General features: G+C 45.4%; 1 protein-coding gene across 1 annotated transcript in view; it reads right to left on the bottom strand.

The window, feature by feature from the left end:
- Positions 1-1,215: 1,215 nt before the first annotated feature.
- LOC120024512 (forkhead box protein O3-like) overlaps positions 1,216-17,606 on the bottom strand; it is a 50,338-nt gene continuing 33,947 nt past the window's right edge. Inside the window, exons 2-3 of the mRNA XM_038968782.1 lie at positions 3,157-4,632; positions 1,216-2,194 (exon numbers count right to left, since the gene is read on the bottom strand). Coding sequence (XP_038824710.1) covers positions 3,190-4,632 — 1,443 coding nt within the window. The 3' untranslated portion in view covers positions 1,216-2,194; positions 3,157-3,189. The remainder of the gene's footprint in view (positions 2,195-3,156; positions 4,633-17,606) is intronic.

Here is a 17,606-nt window from a genome sequence, read left to right as displayed (position 1 = left end):
GTACCTGTGTATGTATTTCAAGGCCTTCCTTCAAACTCAGTTCATCTTTGCTTGACATCATGGGAAAATCAAAAGAAATCAGCCAAGACCTCAGAAAAATAATTGTAGACCTCCACAACTCTGGTTCATCCTTGGGAGCAATTTCCAAACGCCTCAAGGTACCACGTTCCTCTGTACAAACAATAGTACGCAAGTATAAACACCATGGGACCACGCAGCCGTCATACCGCTCAGGAAGGAGACACGTTAGAGATGAAGACGTACTTTGGTGGGAAAAGTGCAAATCAATCCCAGAACAACAGCAAAGGACCTTGTGAAGATGCTGGAGGAATCAGGTACAAAAGTATCTATATCCACAGTAAAACAAGTCCTATATTGACATAACCTGAAAGGCCGCTCAGAAAGGAAGAAGCCACTGCTCCAAAACCGCCATAAAAAAGCCAGACTACGGTTTGCAACTGCACATGGGGACGAAGATCATACTTTTTGGAGAAATGTCCTCTGGTCTGATGAAACAAAAATAGAACTGTTTGGTCATAATGACCATCGTTATGTTTGGAGGAAAAAGGGGGGGGGCTTGCAAGCCGAAGAACAACATCCCAACCGTGAAGCACGGGGGTGGCAGCATAATGTTGTGGGGGTGCTTTGCTGCAGGAGGGACTGGTGCACTTCAAAAAATGGATGGCATCATGAGGAAGGGAAATTATGTGGATATATTGAAGCAACATCTCAAGACATCAGTCAGGAAGTTAAAGCTTAGTCGCAAATGGGTCTTCCAAATGGACAGTGACCCCAAGCATACTTCCAAAGTTGTGGCGAAATGGCTTAAGGACAACAAAGTCAAGGTATTGGAGTGGCCATCACAAAGCCCTGACCTCAATCCTATAGAACATTTGTGGGCAGAACTGAAAAAACATGTGCGAGCAAGGAGGCCTACAAACCTGACTCAGTTACACCAGCTCTGTCAGGAGGAATGGGCCAAAATTCACCCAACTTATTGTGAGAAGCTTGTGGAAGGCTACCCGAAACATTTGACCCAAGTTAAACAATTTAAAGGCAATGCTACCAAATACTAATTGAGTTTAAGTAAGTTTCTGACCCACTGGGAAAGTGATGAAAGAAATAAAAGCTGAAATAAATCATTCTCTCTACTATTATTCTGACATTTCACATTCTTAAAATACAGTGGTGATCCTAACTGACCTAAGACAGGGAATGTTTACTCAGATTAAATGTCAGGAATTGTGAAAAACTGAGTTTAAATGTATTTGCCTAAGGTGTATGTAAACTTCCGACTTCAACTGTAGATACACACAAACGATACCAATCTCTCTGTATAGTATTTGGCTAAGGATAATTGTACATCATTATTATAAGTAATTTTAAAACTGGGACTAATCAAACTCATGTAAAATGAAAACAACAAAACCTGAAGTGCATGGCGTTATGTTTATGTCATCATCACTCCTAAGGGGCTATGGAGTCTTGTCATTTTGGGAGGTGTGTGTGTGTAACGTGTGTGTGTTGTCGCTATTCTAAATGCAGATATTGTCTCCTTCCTTCAATTGAATCAATACTTTTTTTTACACAAACAGGTGTGGTGCAGATACAGTGATGATGATAAAACAGGAATTTAAAACAAACATTAAACATTTAAAATCACTGAGTGAAAACAGAGGGAAGATTTTCAAGGTAACTCACCCCAGAAACCACTGTATTAGATTTCACACAACATTACTTTTGTTTTTGTTTATCTTTTGTCATTTTTCGAACAGGAATTACTTCACTGTACATTACAACCTTGCTTGCCACATTTCCTGGTTTCCCATCCCAAAACCCCTTCAAATAAACAAAACACAGTCTCTCTCTCTCTCTGAAATCTTTACAATTCATTTTGACCCGACTGGTATTTTCTCAAAGGAAGATTGCATAATTCTGAGATGAGCTTGTTGTGAAGATTTCACATAGTTTTTTATTTATTTATTTGTTTTGCAGGAGGCTTTGAGTAACTGACAGTAGAGTCTTGAGTCTGTGTCTTTAAAATCATTCATGGTTGGTCAGAGTGGGAGCAAAGGTAGGTTTCTCTAGAGGAGGTCTTGTGTAAACAGAGGGTTTTTATTCCACGTTGTGCTGATGGCAGGTTTGGCAAAAAGGACATTTTGTGTCTGATCTTCTCATGCTTTACAGTTGGGACCTGGAGAGAGGGAGATATGGGAAATTACATCAGATCTGAGTGAATGGGATTCATTTATAATCATAATTCAATATCAGATTATTACCCAGCAAAAATGTCCACATTGGCACTATGTGGGCCCAAATATTGGCCCCATGTAAATTTCTTGTGGACAGACTATGTAAACATAAATGGTACCGTAGATAAAGGGTGGTGTAAAGAGAGAGAGTGGAGCTTTTCGTTCCAGTTCCGATACTTGTTCTATCTCTTCTCTTAACACGTATGGACCCAGAACTTAATTGAGTGTCTGACCAATTACGCAAGACTTCCCACATTGGGCCAATGAGCCTTTCCTCACTGGCATTTTCCCAGTGAGGCCCAAGGTGGGTGGCCCATATCTGGTGAAGGCACCCCTCACTTTGCCTGAAGTAAGCCCATCTGTTCCCAGAAAACATGTCTAAATTGGCACAACGTGGGCCCAATGCAGGCATAAATATTGGACTGCCGATGCACTTTTTCTATTTAAAAGGGATTTATTAAATTATTATTTATGTATTACAATTTAATAACTGTGTGGGCTAGCCACCTGTGTGGGCTAGCCTGTGTTGGGCTGGTGTAGGCTAGCCCATGTAGGGCTGGTGTGGGCTAGCCCATGTTGGGTTTGGTGAGGGCTGGCCCGTGTTGGGCTGGTGTAGGCTAGCCTGTGTTGGGCTGGTGTGGGCATTGTGTGGTTTAGCCTGTTCCCACCTTGCCCACCGAATACCCTGGGTCAATGGGGTGGTTTTTTGCTGGGTCGTAGCTGACTAACAGTAATCCAAGCGACACAGTCCAAAATTACTTTCAAGAAGGAACATGACAAATCGATAAACATGCTTTCACTATTCTCTGCTAGACAGCTAAAAACAGACATAAAATCACATATTCTCTCTCTCTAGCACGAATGGCAGTCCCAGATGTACACAGACAGTGACATGGACTCTGACCTGCTCCGCCACCTCCAGAGCGAGTCCTCTCTCTCAGCCAGGGACCCAGTTCTGGGGTCCCTGCTTGGTGCTGGTGAAGCTGCCAAGGTTGGCTCCGTTCAGGTTGGCCAGAGACTCAAAGTTAAAGTCCAGGCCATCTGCGTCCATCAGCTCGTTTCTGATGATGGACTCCATGTCACACTCCAGGCTCCCATTAAACATGTCCAAGTCCAGGTCAGTGGGAAAGCGGTCGGGGCCTAGCGAGCAGATCCCACCACTGCCACCAGCGCTCCCGTTCAGGAAGAGAGACGAATCAATCTGCATCATAGAGGAGCCGTTGGATCCAAGTCTCAGTGGAGAGTGCAGGAGCTGCTGCTTGATGTTGGCCTCGTTGTTCAGGCTCAGACCCCCGTTCAGGGTCCTCAGGGAGCCCTGGTTGTGGTTGTGGGGGTGCAAGAGACCTCCCTGTCCAGCAACCGTGGTCCCAAAGGTCATCATGGGGTCGCTGCAGAGCATGAGGCCTCGCCGGGAGTTCTGGGAGATGACGGCGGCGGCGCTGGCCTGTGACATCAGCGGATCGGACTGGGTCATCATGACGTCGCTGTGGCTGTGGCCTTCTGAGTTGAGAAGGTCCTGCAAGGTCTGGCTGCCGAAGCGGGAGATGCAGGAGAAGGACGTCTGCTTATTCTCCTGGATGGTCTGCATGGGGGCAGGCCGCAGGGAGGAACCCGCTGCGAGAGGCCCAAAGATGGAATTATTGTAGCCGCCGCTGCTTGCACCATTAGAGGGGGATGCAGCGGAGGGAGAGGCGGCTGAGGAGGTGGAACCCAGCCCGGCAGGCTTGGAGCCAAAGCTGAACCCGGTGGATCCTCTCTGGGCGGTCGGTCCGGTTGGGTTGGGGGCCAGAGTAATGTTATCCAGCAGCTCATCCATCAGGTCATCCGCCAGCCCGTCGTTCAGGTTCATGGTTCCTGCCAGGTCTGCCAAACGAGGCAGCTCTGCGGGCACTGCCTTCCCATTGGGCGTGGGAGGGTTCCCGGGCGACAGCGCCCTGCCAGGGCTGGAGTATAGCATGGGCGACAGCGGCGGTTCATCGTCCGGCACCTCGTCCAGCTCTGGGTTGGCCAGGATGGGCGAGAGGCGCCCGCTCAGCGTGCTGGCGTTGGAGTTGGTGCGTGAGCGGAAGTCTGTCCAGGCATCCAGGTCCTCACTGCTCCGTGATGTGGGGCTGCCCGGCCACTTGGAAAGCCCTGAGGGGCTGTCTCCGCTCCCCTCGCCTGCCGCCACTGCCTGCAGGGCCGCCTTCTTCTTGGCTGCGCGGCCGCGGGCAGACTTGGTGTACTTGTTGCTGTTGTCCATGGAGACAGCACGGCGCCGGGGGGCCTTCCCACCTTTTCCTCCCTCCGGGTTTATCATCCACCAGGAACTCTTTCCCGTTCCCTCGTTCTGGACACGGATGAAACGACTGTGGAGGGAGAGGTTGTGCCGGATGGAGTTCTGTCAGAGAGATAGGAAAGAGAGAGAGAGAGAGAGAGAGAGAGAGAGCGTGTTAGAGAGTCCACTACAGTGCTCAAAATCATTGAAAAGTAATTAAGCAAACAATGCATGTAATCAGTATTGAGTATTCATATTCTTTTTCATTTTCCAATCAATGATCGTATGAATCATGTTCATTAAGTCCAGGAACATTGATTTATAAACCACCCATTGAGTTTGTACTCAATGTTCTTTGAGACTAGCGCTGCTAGAAGAATAAAGCGTTGACTGTTCATTCCCTGCTGAATGGAACGCCACAGATAGCAACACATGAATAACATGCAGCAACAATTAGCGTTGATGTTCCTATTGCTCCCATTGTAGTGTGTGTGTGACTTAGTGTGCTCTATCATTAATCCTACACACACACACACAAAAGGGACCCCCGCCACGACATTGCATAACAGGCAGGTTTTGAAGTGTGTGTGTGTACTTGGCAGGGGAATTGTGAGTCATCGCTGGTGTGTATTGATCTGAGACAAGCTCAGAACAGAGTTGGGAGACACACAGCAGGTTGTGCTTATTCATCATCAAATACTCAAAACAGTTTGTTTTTATAGCAGGGATAAAGCCTACATCAGGGATGGGCAACTGGCACCCTGTGGACCAATAAAAAAAAAATTATAATAATTTTAATAACTCAGGGAAGTCAGTCGGGGTCTCAACTTACTGTTGAGAGTTAGAATAATATAATACACAAGGTGCAATTTCTAAATGTGGTTGTGCATCAGCAGTCACTTAATTAGCCCATATCAGCTAATTGGTAAGTTAGTCTAGCGGCCAGCTATCTAATCTTACAGTAAGGATGGTCGATTTATCGACCACGGTGGGGCCCATTGATCATCAGCTATCATATTAAAAACGGCAAACATTTTCCTCCACCCTATGGCAAAATATGTAGAATTGCAGGAAATTAGCTGTAAAACGGCAACATTTTCTCTCCACCCCATGGCAAAATGAGTAGAATTACATGAAATTAACTTTAAAAATGTAAATGTTCTTTGCTGTCATGAGGGGGGGCCGCTAAAATGTTTTGCTCACAAGATTATGATTTCATAATGGTACCAGTACAATTAAAGGAACTGTAATACCCTACCACTCACAGCATCCACATGTCCATCGCGCCACACACACACACACAAGATAACACCCATCTATCCGTGGCTATGTGGATGCTTCAGCTGACATGCTTTCATATACAGTACCATGGCCCGTTTATGACGGAGTAATGAACACACACTCTCTAACCTCACATATCATCACCGGACAAGGGGAAGACTGTGCAAGAACAAAGCTCCAGACTCTACTGGTCTATTGGTTACATCCTCTACACACAGGATGAATGGACGTAACTACTTAATGGTGTGTGTTATGTGTGGCTTACACATAGAGTGATGGCTCTGCATGGTTACTACGTTTTATACCAAACATGTTTCAACACACAAAAATCAAGGTCATTTTACTGATTATAAATAGGGAAGGCAACCCAAAAGAACTGAACACATTGAGGTACTGCAATGGATATTCATCCATGCCTCTTTCCAGTTTCTTTCCAAACATATGGTTCTCTATGGGCCCTGAGAGAGACTGGGGTTTTGATATGTGACCCGTTTCAGGAAACTAGGCGTATGTCGCAAGTCACGACTTCACAGGAGAGCCATTTGAACGTTTACATTTTATTTTTAAATCAAAATGCCTTCTGGAACATGTGAACTTTCATGTGCCTTAATAACAAACGTGTATGCCATCTGTAAATACGAATACAATTGTTAAATTACGAGCCTAGTTAGTTTAGCCACAGAAAAAGCCTGCAACCTTCCCGCTAGCCATGATTGGCTGAGATAATGAGTGGGCTGGACATGCCGAGAGAGGAGTTCGGATTGGTCTGCCATATAGCAGGTTCTGTCTATGTGAGCTCGTCAGTCTGTGTTGGTAATCCTGTCGAACACAGCTTTTCAAAACATGTATAGTGTAGTGGAGCTGCATGAGTGTTGTTCTCCACTTTCTGGAGGATTGAGTTTCGAAATCTTTGGAATTTGAGTATGATAGCTAAAGAGATGGAGAAAACACCTGTCTCCGGATTACATCTTCAAACTAAAGGCAACCGTGGCATGGCTTCCGTGACAGGGAGACGCGTCCATCATGCATGATGATGTATACGGGTAAGATAGCTAGCTACAGTTACGTTTATGACGTTATTATTCGTATCCCAGAACCGTTTGCTTTGCTAGTTAGAGCCTAATGTTAGCTAGCTACATGTCTTAAGCTAAAGTGTACAACACTTGTTGAATATGGCCGGTGTCAGTAAATGTCGGCAAAAAAGCATAATGAAATTGTTGCCAGCTGAGCTTGTCAGGCTGTTTTCATGTTATCCAGAGGTAAACAAATCATCGGTCAGAGCGTCAAGTGTGCGCTCCGAGAGCGCTCCGAGATGGGAGGGGCTAAAGCTTAAGAGGGTGTGAACGATGCTGAATGGGTGTAGACAAAGAAGAGCTCTTCACTAGATACCAAAACATTCATAGGCCATTTTCTCAAAAGTGAGTTTACAAGTTTATCAATTTCAAAGCAGAATTACTTTCCCATTGTTCCTCAAAAATGCAGTGCAAAATATACAATTTGTTAGCCGTGAGTCTCTACTTTTATCCAATGTAAAAAATATTTCAAATTTTGCTACATAATACCGAATCCAGGTGGTGAGTCACATATATCCATAGATATAAACAACCTAAACACCATCCAAAACATACATTTCTTTCATATTATATCTTTGCATGTTTTTTCTCTGCCCCAAAACAGAATAGATTATTGGGTATGAAATCAGAGAGAGCCAAAGTCGTTAGTTTTTTTTTGTGGGAATCCAAATATTGTTTTTCCCAACCAATCTCCTCTTTCCCTTCCTCTCTTACCGTACACTGACAATGTGGATTGGATTGTTATTCTGTTCGGAAAAATGTGTAACGTTGTGTGTAACGTTGCCTTTGAGAGTTGTGTGTGAGGGCAATAGCGGTACTGAGTGTGCTTTAAATGCCAGGATGTCACATTAATTTCGGCTTTTCATCTAGTAGAATGCATTGCACACTATTGAGGGAGAGAATTGTCTTTTCACACCCCCGTGTTCTTGACAAACGAACGAATAGCAGGGAACGAGCACGATTGCGCATTAGATGACGCCTTCTCAGTATGGATGAGTGGCATGTTGACATTTGTTGCTTACTGCATACATTTTTGCTAAACGGTAAGTTCTCAATAGTATGTACTATTAGTACACAGTATGTTGTTTTACTAAGTCGTAGGCAATACTTTGGCCACAGTGTGTATATGTGCGTGTAGGTCTGTCCTATGAAGTAAGATGAGGAGAGATACCAAGAAACCAGTGTTTACAGCCAGCCAGCCAGCCAGGCAGCATCTCCAGAGGCATGACATAAGGCTGCTTTATTACAGCAGCTAAAAACAAACAGCCCCAGAACCTACACACTCCCACACTAACTGTTTACAACTGCTACGAGCTAAATGAATGAAGGAAGAACGCTTAAAGAATTCTTGAAATAACTAGATACATCAAATTATAAAGAGGGTGGGGGTGTGAGCAGAGAGGGGGGATAACATCTATGGAGGGAGCGAGAGGGAGAGTGAGCAAGTGAGGGAAGAAAAGAGAGGGAACAGAGTGAATGGAATCTCTGAGGTTCTCTCCCCCTGTAAACATATATCTGCCAGCTCCTGACACTTAATACATTCTCACTCCTTCTCTCCCAACACTGGAACTCTTTAATATGTCCTCTATTCCCCCCCTCTCTTTTCTGTACCACTAAAAAGTAATTGTTAAGAGAGGGTGTAATGTGTGTATGTAAGTGTGTGGTTTGTGTGTGTGTCTGTGTGCTTGCGACACTGCAGTGAGAGTACAGTATACTTACTACACTTGGTCCTCTGGGTTATTCCCAAAGACCATTAAGAAAAATGAGACAGTAGCTCTGATTCATATCTCTCTAACTCTTTGTCTCTCTCTCTCTCTTATACACACACACACACACACACACACACACACACACACACACACACACACACACACACACACACACACACACACACACACACACACACACACCTAAACTAACTACACAAATACACCCTTTATCCCTACTACTGACAAGACGCATAAATACAATGTATGACTGCACATGTATACACAATGCTAACAAACGCTCATGGCCTTGAACACACACACAGCTCTCTACAACATCTCCTCAGTTGTCATCTCGTCCCAGGGATAGCTACACTGTTATTCCTCTCCTTCCATGCCTGCTCCGTAGCTAATGTTGAACTGACAGATTGTTATGTATGTATGTATGTATGTATGTATGTGGACACCAGCTGCAGCCAGAGCTCTGGAGCACAGAGGACTTTTTGTCTATCAGCAACATGTGGGAACAATTCATCACTGTCAGCAACTACGCTAGGAATCTACACACACACACACACACACACACACACACACACACACACACACACACACACACACACACACACACACACACACACACACACACACACACACACACACACACACACACAATTTTTAAGAGGCTTGTATGAGATAGAGATATTCTAGTAATACTGAGCTCTACAGTATCTACCACTAGGAGTTGTTCAAGTTGGTTTCATCACCCAGCTAAGCCTCATATATCACTGTGGTCTGACAGGATAGCCTGGGTCATTCTGGCCTCATCTGTGACTTGGAAGAAAAGGATGAGCGGTCTGTCCTGTCCTAAATCTCTCTGCCGGCCTCCAATCTCTCTACACCTCCCCGCCTATCCACTATTCTAACCCCCCCCACCTTCCCTTCTCCTCCCCTGCTTTACTGGTTCAAGCCAAGCCTGAACCATGCCTTCAGCCACAGGGGGTAGTGCTATCTCTTTCCTAAAAGACCTGCCCTACCCTCCGAGGTTATGTAACACATGCACACACACACACAGACTGAGAGCTCTTCACACCCTGTATGACAGGAAGTGTCCAGGTTGTGAGGTGAACATCAGGCTGGGAGGCTGGGCGGGGTCAAAGGTGAGAGTGCACTGAGGTCGTTGGTAACTCCTCTTACACCATTACTCTGCCTCCAGACCTGCTCTGTCAGCACTGATTGCTTGGGTTCAGTGACCTGAGCCACAGACAGACAGACAGACAGACAGACAGACAGACAGACAGACAGACAGACAGACAGACAGACAGACAGAGACAGACAGAGACAGACAGAGACAGACAGAGACAGACAGAGACAGACAGAGACAGACAGACAGACAGAGACAGACAGACAGACAGACAGACAGACAGACAGACAGACAGACAGACAGACAGACAGACAGACAGACACAGACAGACAGACAGACAGACACTCCCATGTAAACCATATCTAATCTGAGTCTTATGTCAACATTGACCACCGTTGGGGCAAACACACATACTGTACATAAGTAATAAAACAGTAACAATCACTCTACAGTCGTGGCCAAACGTTTTGAGAATGACCCAAATATAAATTTTCACAAAGTCTGCTGCCTCAGTTTGTATGATGGCAATTTGCAAATACGCCAGAATGTTATGAAGAGTGATCAGATGAATTGCAATTAATTGCAAAGTCCCTCTTTGCCATGCAAATGAACTGAATCCCACAAAAACATTTCCACTGAATTTCAGCCCTGCCACAAAAGGACCAGCTGATATCATGTCAGTGATTCTCTCGTTAACACAGGTGTGAGTGTTGACGAGGACAAGGCTGGAGATCACTCTGTCAGGCTGATTGAGTTCGAATAACAGACTGGAAGCTTCAAAAGGAGGGTGGTGCTTGGAATCATTGTTCTTCCTCTGTCAACCATGGTTACCTGCAAGGAAACATGTGCCATCATCATTGCTTTGCACAAAAAAGGGCTTCACAGGCAAGGATATTGCTGCCAGTAAGATTGCACCTAAATCAACCATTTATCGATCATCAAGAACTTCAAGGTGAGCGGTTCAATTGTTGTGAAGAAGGCTTCAGGGCGCCCAAGAAAGTCCAGCAAGCGCCAGGACCGTCTCCTAAAGTTGATTCAGCTGTGGGATCAGGGCACCACCAGTACAGAGCTTGCTCAGGAATGGCAGCAGGCAGGTGTGAGTGCATCTGCACGCACAGTGAGGCGAAGACTTAGGGCAGCAAAGAAGCCACTTCTCTCCAGGAAAAACATCAGGGACAGACTGATATTCTGCAAAAGGTACAGGGATTGGACTGCTGAGGACTGGAGTAAAGTCATTTTCTCTGATGAATCCCCTTTCTGATTGTTTGGGGCATCCGGAAAAAAGCTTGTCAGGAGAAGACAAGGTGAGCGCTACCATCAGTCCTGTGTCATGCCAACAGTAAAGCCTCCTGAGACCATTCATGTGTCGGGTTGCTTCTCAGCCAAGGGAGTGGGCTCACTCACAATTTTGCCTAAGAACACAACCATGAATAAAGAATGGTACCAACACATCCTCCGAGAGCAACTTCTCCCAACCATCCAGGAACAGTTTGGTGATGAACAATGCTTTTTCCAGCATGATGGAGCACCTTGCCATTTGGCAAAAGTGATAACTAAGTGGCTCGGGGAACAAAACATCGATATTTTGGTCCATGGCCAGGAAACTCCCCAGACCTTAATCCCATTGAGAACTTGTGGTCAATCCTCAAGAGGCGGGTGGACAAACAAAACCCCACAAATTCTGACAAACTCCAACCATTGATTATGCAAGAGTGGGCTGCCATCAATCAGGATGTGGCCCAGAAGTTAATTGACAGCATGCCAGGGCGGATTGCAGAGGTCTTGAAAAAGAAGGGTCAACACTGCAAATATTGACTCTTTGCATCAACTTCATGTAATTGTCAATAAAAGCCTTTGACACTTATGAAATGCTTGTAATTATACTTCAGTATTCCATAGTAACATCTGATAAGAAGATCTAAAGACACTGAAGCAGCAAACTTTGTGGAAAATAATATCTGTGTCATTCTCAAAACGTTTGGCCACGACTGTATAAGGAGAGAGAGATGCAGGACTGGTCCTCTTAGGTCTGCAGGCTAACAACAAAAAGCGTCACCAACAACAGGTAAAACACACACACACGATTCCTCACAAAGACCAGTCAAAGAAAAGCCCATGATTTGGGGGATTTTCACAAAATGTAATCCATATTATAGTCCTTTGGAGGACGGATTGTTGACATATATTTGACATTTGTATCTAAAAGTGTTTTGCAAAAGAGGGATTAAGGAAAATAATGTTTGTGAGAGAGAGGAGAGATACATGCTTTTTATGAGTGTTTTATTGAATATTCTGGTGTATTTCCTATGTGTAATTTGTGTAATTGTAAGATGCAGGGCTCCCTTGCAGATGAGACCTTGGTCTCAATGGGACTCCTTGTTAAAGTAAAAGTAAATAATAATAACACAGAGAGAAGGTGCGAGAGAGACAGAAAGAGGGAGAGGGGGCTAACCGTACGTTTTTGACATGATGTGGATTATACATAAACTACAGACCAGGCGCTGATACAGAGGACAGGAGAGTTAGGACAAAGTTATTTATATTGTAACCCTCCACGCACGCACGCGCACACACACACACACACACACACTACACACACACACACACTACACACTACACACACTACTCCCAATTCCAGCTGCCCTGAGTTCTGGAGAGTGAAGAGAACATTCCATTCCATTCAACCAAATGTGCTCTTTCCCGGCCTGGGCTGGGCATCGCTCCACTTATTTGTGTGTGTTTAGGTTGTGTGTGTGTGTGTGTGTAAACTGGACAGGGATCAAGAGGTCAGGATTGTGAAAGTGGTCACACTCCTCTATTCTGGCTTTCTCCTCATTTTCTCCCTCTCGCTCGTTCTCTGTCTCTGCACATTACATTTGACTAATATACTACATTCACACAACAATAGTCCAACCCACAAATAAGCCCACACGATATAATGTACACATGAACAGGAAACTCTCAAATTGTCCACAGGTCTCTGTCACTCCAACAGGGTGGGCCCCTTTCTCTTTTCACAGTCCACAGGACATGATCCTTTAAGAATCATGGATCATTCTCCTGCCACTAAGAGGCCTGGCTAATGTGTGGGTCACACACAGGCATACATGCACACACACACCCACTCTCCCGCCATTCATCCCGTCCTGAGCTCAGTTTTACATAAGGCCACGTGCTCAAAGACCTCTGTGTTTACCCTCCGTTTCCTCCAATCAGGACTGCCCTGAGAGGGGGTGTTGCCTGATCAAGCCCACCTTATCTAACCAATCAGAGCCCTAAAAATCAGGCATGGTCTGTCACATTGTCCTGGTGGCCCTCCTGTAGGTCAGTGTGTTTCATGATCCCAGTCACCTCGTTGCTGAAAACGTGCTTGACTTATGCTGTGGTGAGTTACTGCACACACCCACACATCCATAAACAGAAATATATACAGTGTGTGAATGGGTTCACAACATACACAGCACAGTAAACATACACAGGCCGTATGAAACAAAAAGCTCCCTTACTTTAGATCCCTTCTGTATAGCACAGAGTCTCAAATCTACCCAAAGCTGAGAGTCAGCTCCTCTACGCACGGTATCATGTGCGCTCATTAGTGTACGGTTCAGTATAGTTCACTACGGGACGTTACAGTTGGCCTTGCTGTGCTTTACCACCAGAGCTCCCGTACAGAACGTCCCACAGCCAAGGCCCTACCATGCTTGCCAAGAACACACACAAGCAAGCATGCACGCAAGGTTGGACACGCACGCACACACACACACACACACACACACACACACACACACACACACACACACACACACACACACACACACACACACACACACACACACACACACACACACACACACACACACACACACACACACACACAAAGCCTGCAGATCACCTCCACAGATATAGAGAGGGAGAGAGAAAGAGAGAGGGGAGAGAGAGAGAGCAAAGCGAGAGAGGGGAGAGAAAGACAGACAAAGAGGCAGACCAACAGACACGTGCACCAAAGCAAACAGATGGCTTGCTTCAGATGTAGAAAGACTCGAACAAAGATATATGTATTCTGTCTCTGGAACAGTATGTCTCTATTATGAGGCTCATCCAACAGTTCTCTTAGCAAGATCTGCTCAGTGGCCATCCACAACTCCCACAGTGTTTAAATAAGTCAATATCGAGAGCGGTATTTAAAGCCTGTTAACCTCTGATGTGTGCAGGGTGTGCCACCTCCAGATCTAGCACCATGCCGTGAGCTGGTGGTGTGAGTATACAGCCTATCCTGTTTACTAACCACCACACCATCTATTTCAACATTTCACATCTAAAAATAGAGAGCTCGATCAGATTGCAAGTCAGCCTGGGTAATCATGTGATGGCCCTGGCCTACGAGTGAACTAAGAACACACACACACACGTACAGACTGAGACAGAGAACATACTGGTCTAGAGAGAGAATGATTAACTATGTGAATAAATGCACTAACAAAAACAATAGGGAAGTCCATCAGAGGCACGCTGTCACGGGAGCTTCGCACTGTAACCACACACACACACACACACACACACTTGTAATGGGACTTTTCCACATGGATAGTTGATTAATGAGATCTGTGGAGCGTGTTTGTGTATGTGTGTGTGTGTGTGTGTGTGTGCTCTGCAGATTCAGAGAAGCATGATGCCTACATGATTACTCTCCCGTATGAGAGAGGGAGATGTAGATAGAGGGGAGAGAACGAGAGCACTTCATATTAGGAGAGAAAGGGGGTGAGGTTTCTGAAAGGAAGGAGGGAGGGAGAGGAAGGGGAGAGAGAGGAAGTCCTACAGCACATCTCAGGGGGAGAGGGAGAGAAAAGAAGAGTAGGAGAGAGTTGTACAGCGTGTCTAGTCAGGAGAGAGGGCCTCTACCATTTGGAGGGAGAAAATGAAGGTGGAAGAATAGAGGGAGAAGTGAGGAGATGTAGTAGGGGTCAGAGGTCAAAGAAGCGAGTCAGTCTGTGGGAGGGGAGGTAGGATGTGTTTTTTTTATGTGTTTATAAGTTTACTACCACTATAAACACTGCTCTGCCCTGGCTGTTTCACACATCTGTGTGCGCCCCCTCCCTAAATACCGACCACCCTCCTTTCCCCGTACCCCCGCAATGCTTCTGATTTCCTAACCGCTTCCCGAAAACGACAGCATTCCACCCCCCTCTGTGTCCTCTCATTTTTTCAACCATTCCCGGATATTAGGCCTTGTTAATGCCATCTCCCCCACCCACACGCACATACTAAAACATACACAGCCACACACACACTTAAAGTATACAGCCTCAGTCACACACACACACCACACACACACACACACACACACACACACACACACACACACACACACACACACAGTTCAGCAACAGTGCCATTCTCTGACCCCCTCTCTGCGTTTCAGCACGTACTCTCCATTCATCTTCATTATGTCACCCTCCCTGATTTATCCCTCCCTGTGTGTGTTTGTGGTCTTGTTCTTCTATCCTTGTGGGGACCTGAAATCCCCAAAAGTCCCAACAGAGATAGTAAAACAAGGAAGATTCTCTCTCGTGGGGCCATTCCCTTCCCCCACAAGGATAGAAAAACAAGTGTGTGTGACATTGAGGTGTACGGACTCTTTGATCCTGTGTTTCCGTAACACACTCTCCTCTCACCTACATCAAGTGCTCTCTTTGTCCAAGTCAGATGGAAGGGTAGCAACAGCTGAAGAAGGTATGCTGATGTTTGGTGCAGTTCAATGACCTGTATAACCTCCAGTTAGCTAGTACTGGAGGCAGTAGGCCAAAACTCCTCAGTTTAGTTGTCTCAGTATTTAAAACATGAATAAATCTCTATGCACACCAGTATGTATTTGACTGGTGGTAAGTGTAGCTCCAGTGTGTAAGAGAATGCAGTCTTTGACATAACATGTAGTGTATGCGTTTGACTGGGAGCGGTGTCGTGTGTGTGTTTAGGGGCTTGGGGTGCGTTCCTCTGATGCTTTAGCCGTGCTGGAGGCTAGAGGACCAGCTCATCTGGTAGAGATTAGTCTGGGGGCCCCTAGCTAGCTATCCTCCTGGGGCTCCGCTCTACTGTTACTGGGCCCGGTTCAGTCTAAAAACAGCCTGGACGTACAGAGTACACGGGCTACAGCAACACACACACAAACTGAGAGATACAGTGGGGCAAAAAAGTATTTAGTCAGCCACCAATTGTGCAAGTTCTCCCACTTAAAACTATGAGAGAGGCCTGTAATTTTCATCATAGGTACATTTCAACTATGAAAAAATCCAGAAAATCACATAGTAGGATTTTTAATGAATTTATTTGCAAATTATGGTGGAAAATAAGTATTTGGTCAATAACAAAAGTTTATCTCAATACTTTGTTATATACCCTTTGTTGGCAATGACAGAGGTCAAACATTTTCTGTAAGTCTTCACAAGGTTTTCACAAACTGTTGCTGGTATTTTGGCCCATTCCTCCATGCAGATCTCCTCTAGAGCAGTGATGTTTTGGGGCTGTTGCTGGGCAACACGGACTTTCAACTCCCTCCAAAGATTTTCTATGGGGTTGAGATCTGGAGACTGGCTAGGCCACTCCAGGACCTTGAAATGCTTCTTACGAAACCACTCCTTCGTTGCCCGGGCGGTGTGTTTGGGATCATTGTCATGCTGAAAGACCCAGCCACGTTTCATCTTCAATGCCCTTGCTGATGGAAGGAGGTTTTCACTCAAAATCTCACGATACATGGCCCCATTCATTCTTTCCTTTACACGGATCAGTCGTCCTGGTCCCTTTGCAGAAAAACAGCCCCAAAGCATGATGTTTCCACCCCCATGCTTCACAGTAGGTATGGTGTTCTTTGGATGCAACTCAGCATTCTTTGTCCTCCAAACACGACGAGTTGAGTTTTTACCAAAAAGTTATATTTTGATTTCATCTGACCATATGACATTCTCCCAATCTTCTTCTGGATCATCCAAATGCTCTCTAGCAAACTTCAGACGGGCCTGGACATGTACTGCCTTAAGCAGGGGACACGTCTGGCACTGCAGGATTTGAGTCCCTGGCGGCGTAGTGTGTTACTGATGGTAGGCTTTGTTACTTTGGTCCCAGCTCTCTGCAGGTCATTCACTAGGTCCCCCCGTGTGGTTCTGGGATTTTTGCTCACCGTTCTTGTGATCATTTTGACCCCACGGGGTGAGATCTTGCGTGGAGCCCCAGATCGAGGGGGATTATCAGTGGTCTTGTATGTCTTCCATTTCCTAATAATTGCTCCCACAGTTGATTTCTTCAAACCAAGCTGCTTACCTATTGCAGATTCAGTCTTCCCAGCCTGGTGCAGGTCTACAATTTTGTTTCTGGTGTCCTTTGACAGCTCTTTGGTCTTGGCCATAGTGGAGTTTGGAGTGTGACTGTTTGAGGTTGTGGACAGGTGTCTTTTATACTGATAACAAGTTCAAACAGGTGCCATTAATACAGGTAACGAGTGGAGGACAGAGGAGCCTCTTAAAGAAGAAGTTACAGGTCTGTGAGAGCCAGACATCTTGCTTGTTTGTAGGTGACCAAATACTTATTTTCCACCATAATTTGCAAATAAATTCATTAAAAATCCTACAATGTGATTTTCTGGATTTTTTTCCCTTATTTTGTCTGTCATAGTTGAAGTGTACCTATGATGAAAATTACAGGCCTCTCATCTTTTTAAGTGGGAGAACTTGCACAATTGGTGGCTGACTAAATACTTTTTTGCCCCACTGTACGCACATCTTTTTCAGGAACATGGTAAAGACATTATATGAATGAGAGGTTAACCATAACTAAAAAAGTGCTGTTCTTGTTATCTGGCCGTTGTCATTCTTGCCCACACCTAATGGCTCATAGAATAATTATCTC

Source organism: Salvelinus namaycush, chromosome 29 (assembly GCF_016432855.1).
Source record: "Salvelinus namaycush isolate Seneca chromosome 29, SaNama_1.0, whole genome shotgun sequence".
In the NCBI taxonomy this organism is placed as follows: domain Eukaryota; kingdom Metazoa; phylum Chordata; class Actinopteri; order Salmoniformes; family Salmonidae; genus Salvelinus; species Salvelinus namaycush.
Note: the sequence above shows the minus strand (reverse complement) of the source record. Positions and strands in the feature narration are given on the sequence as shown.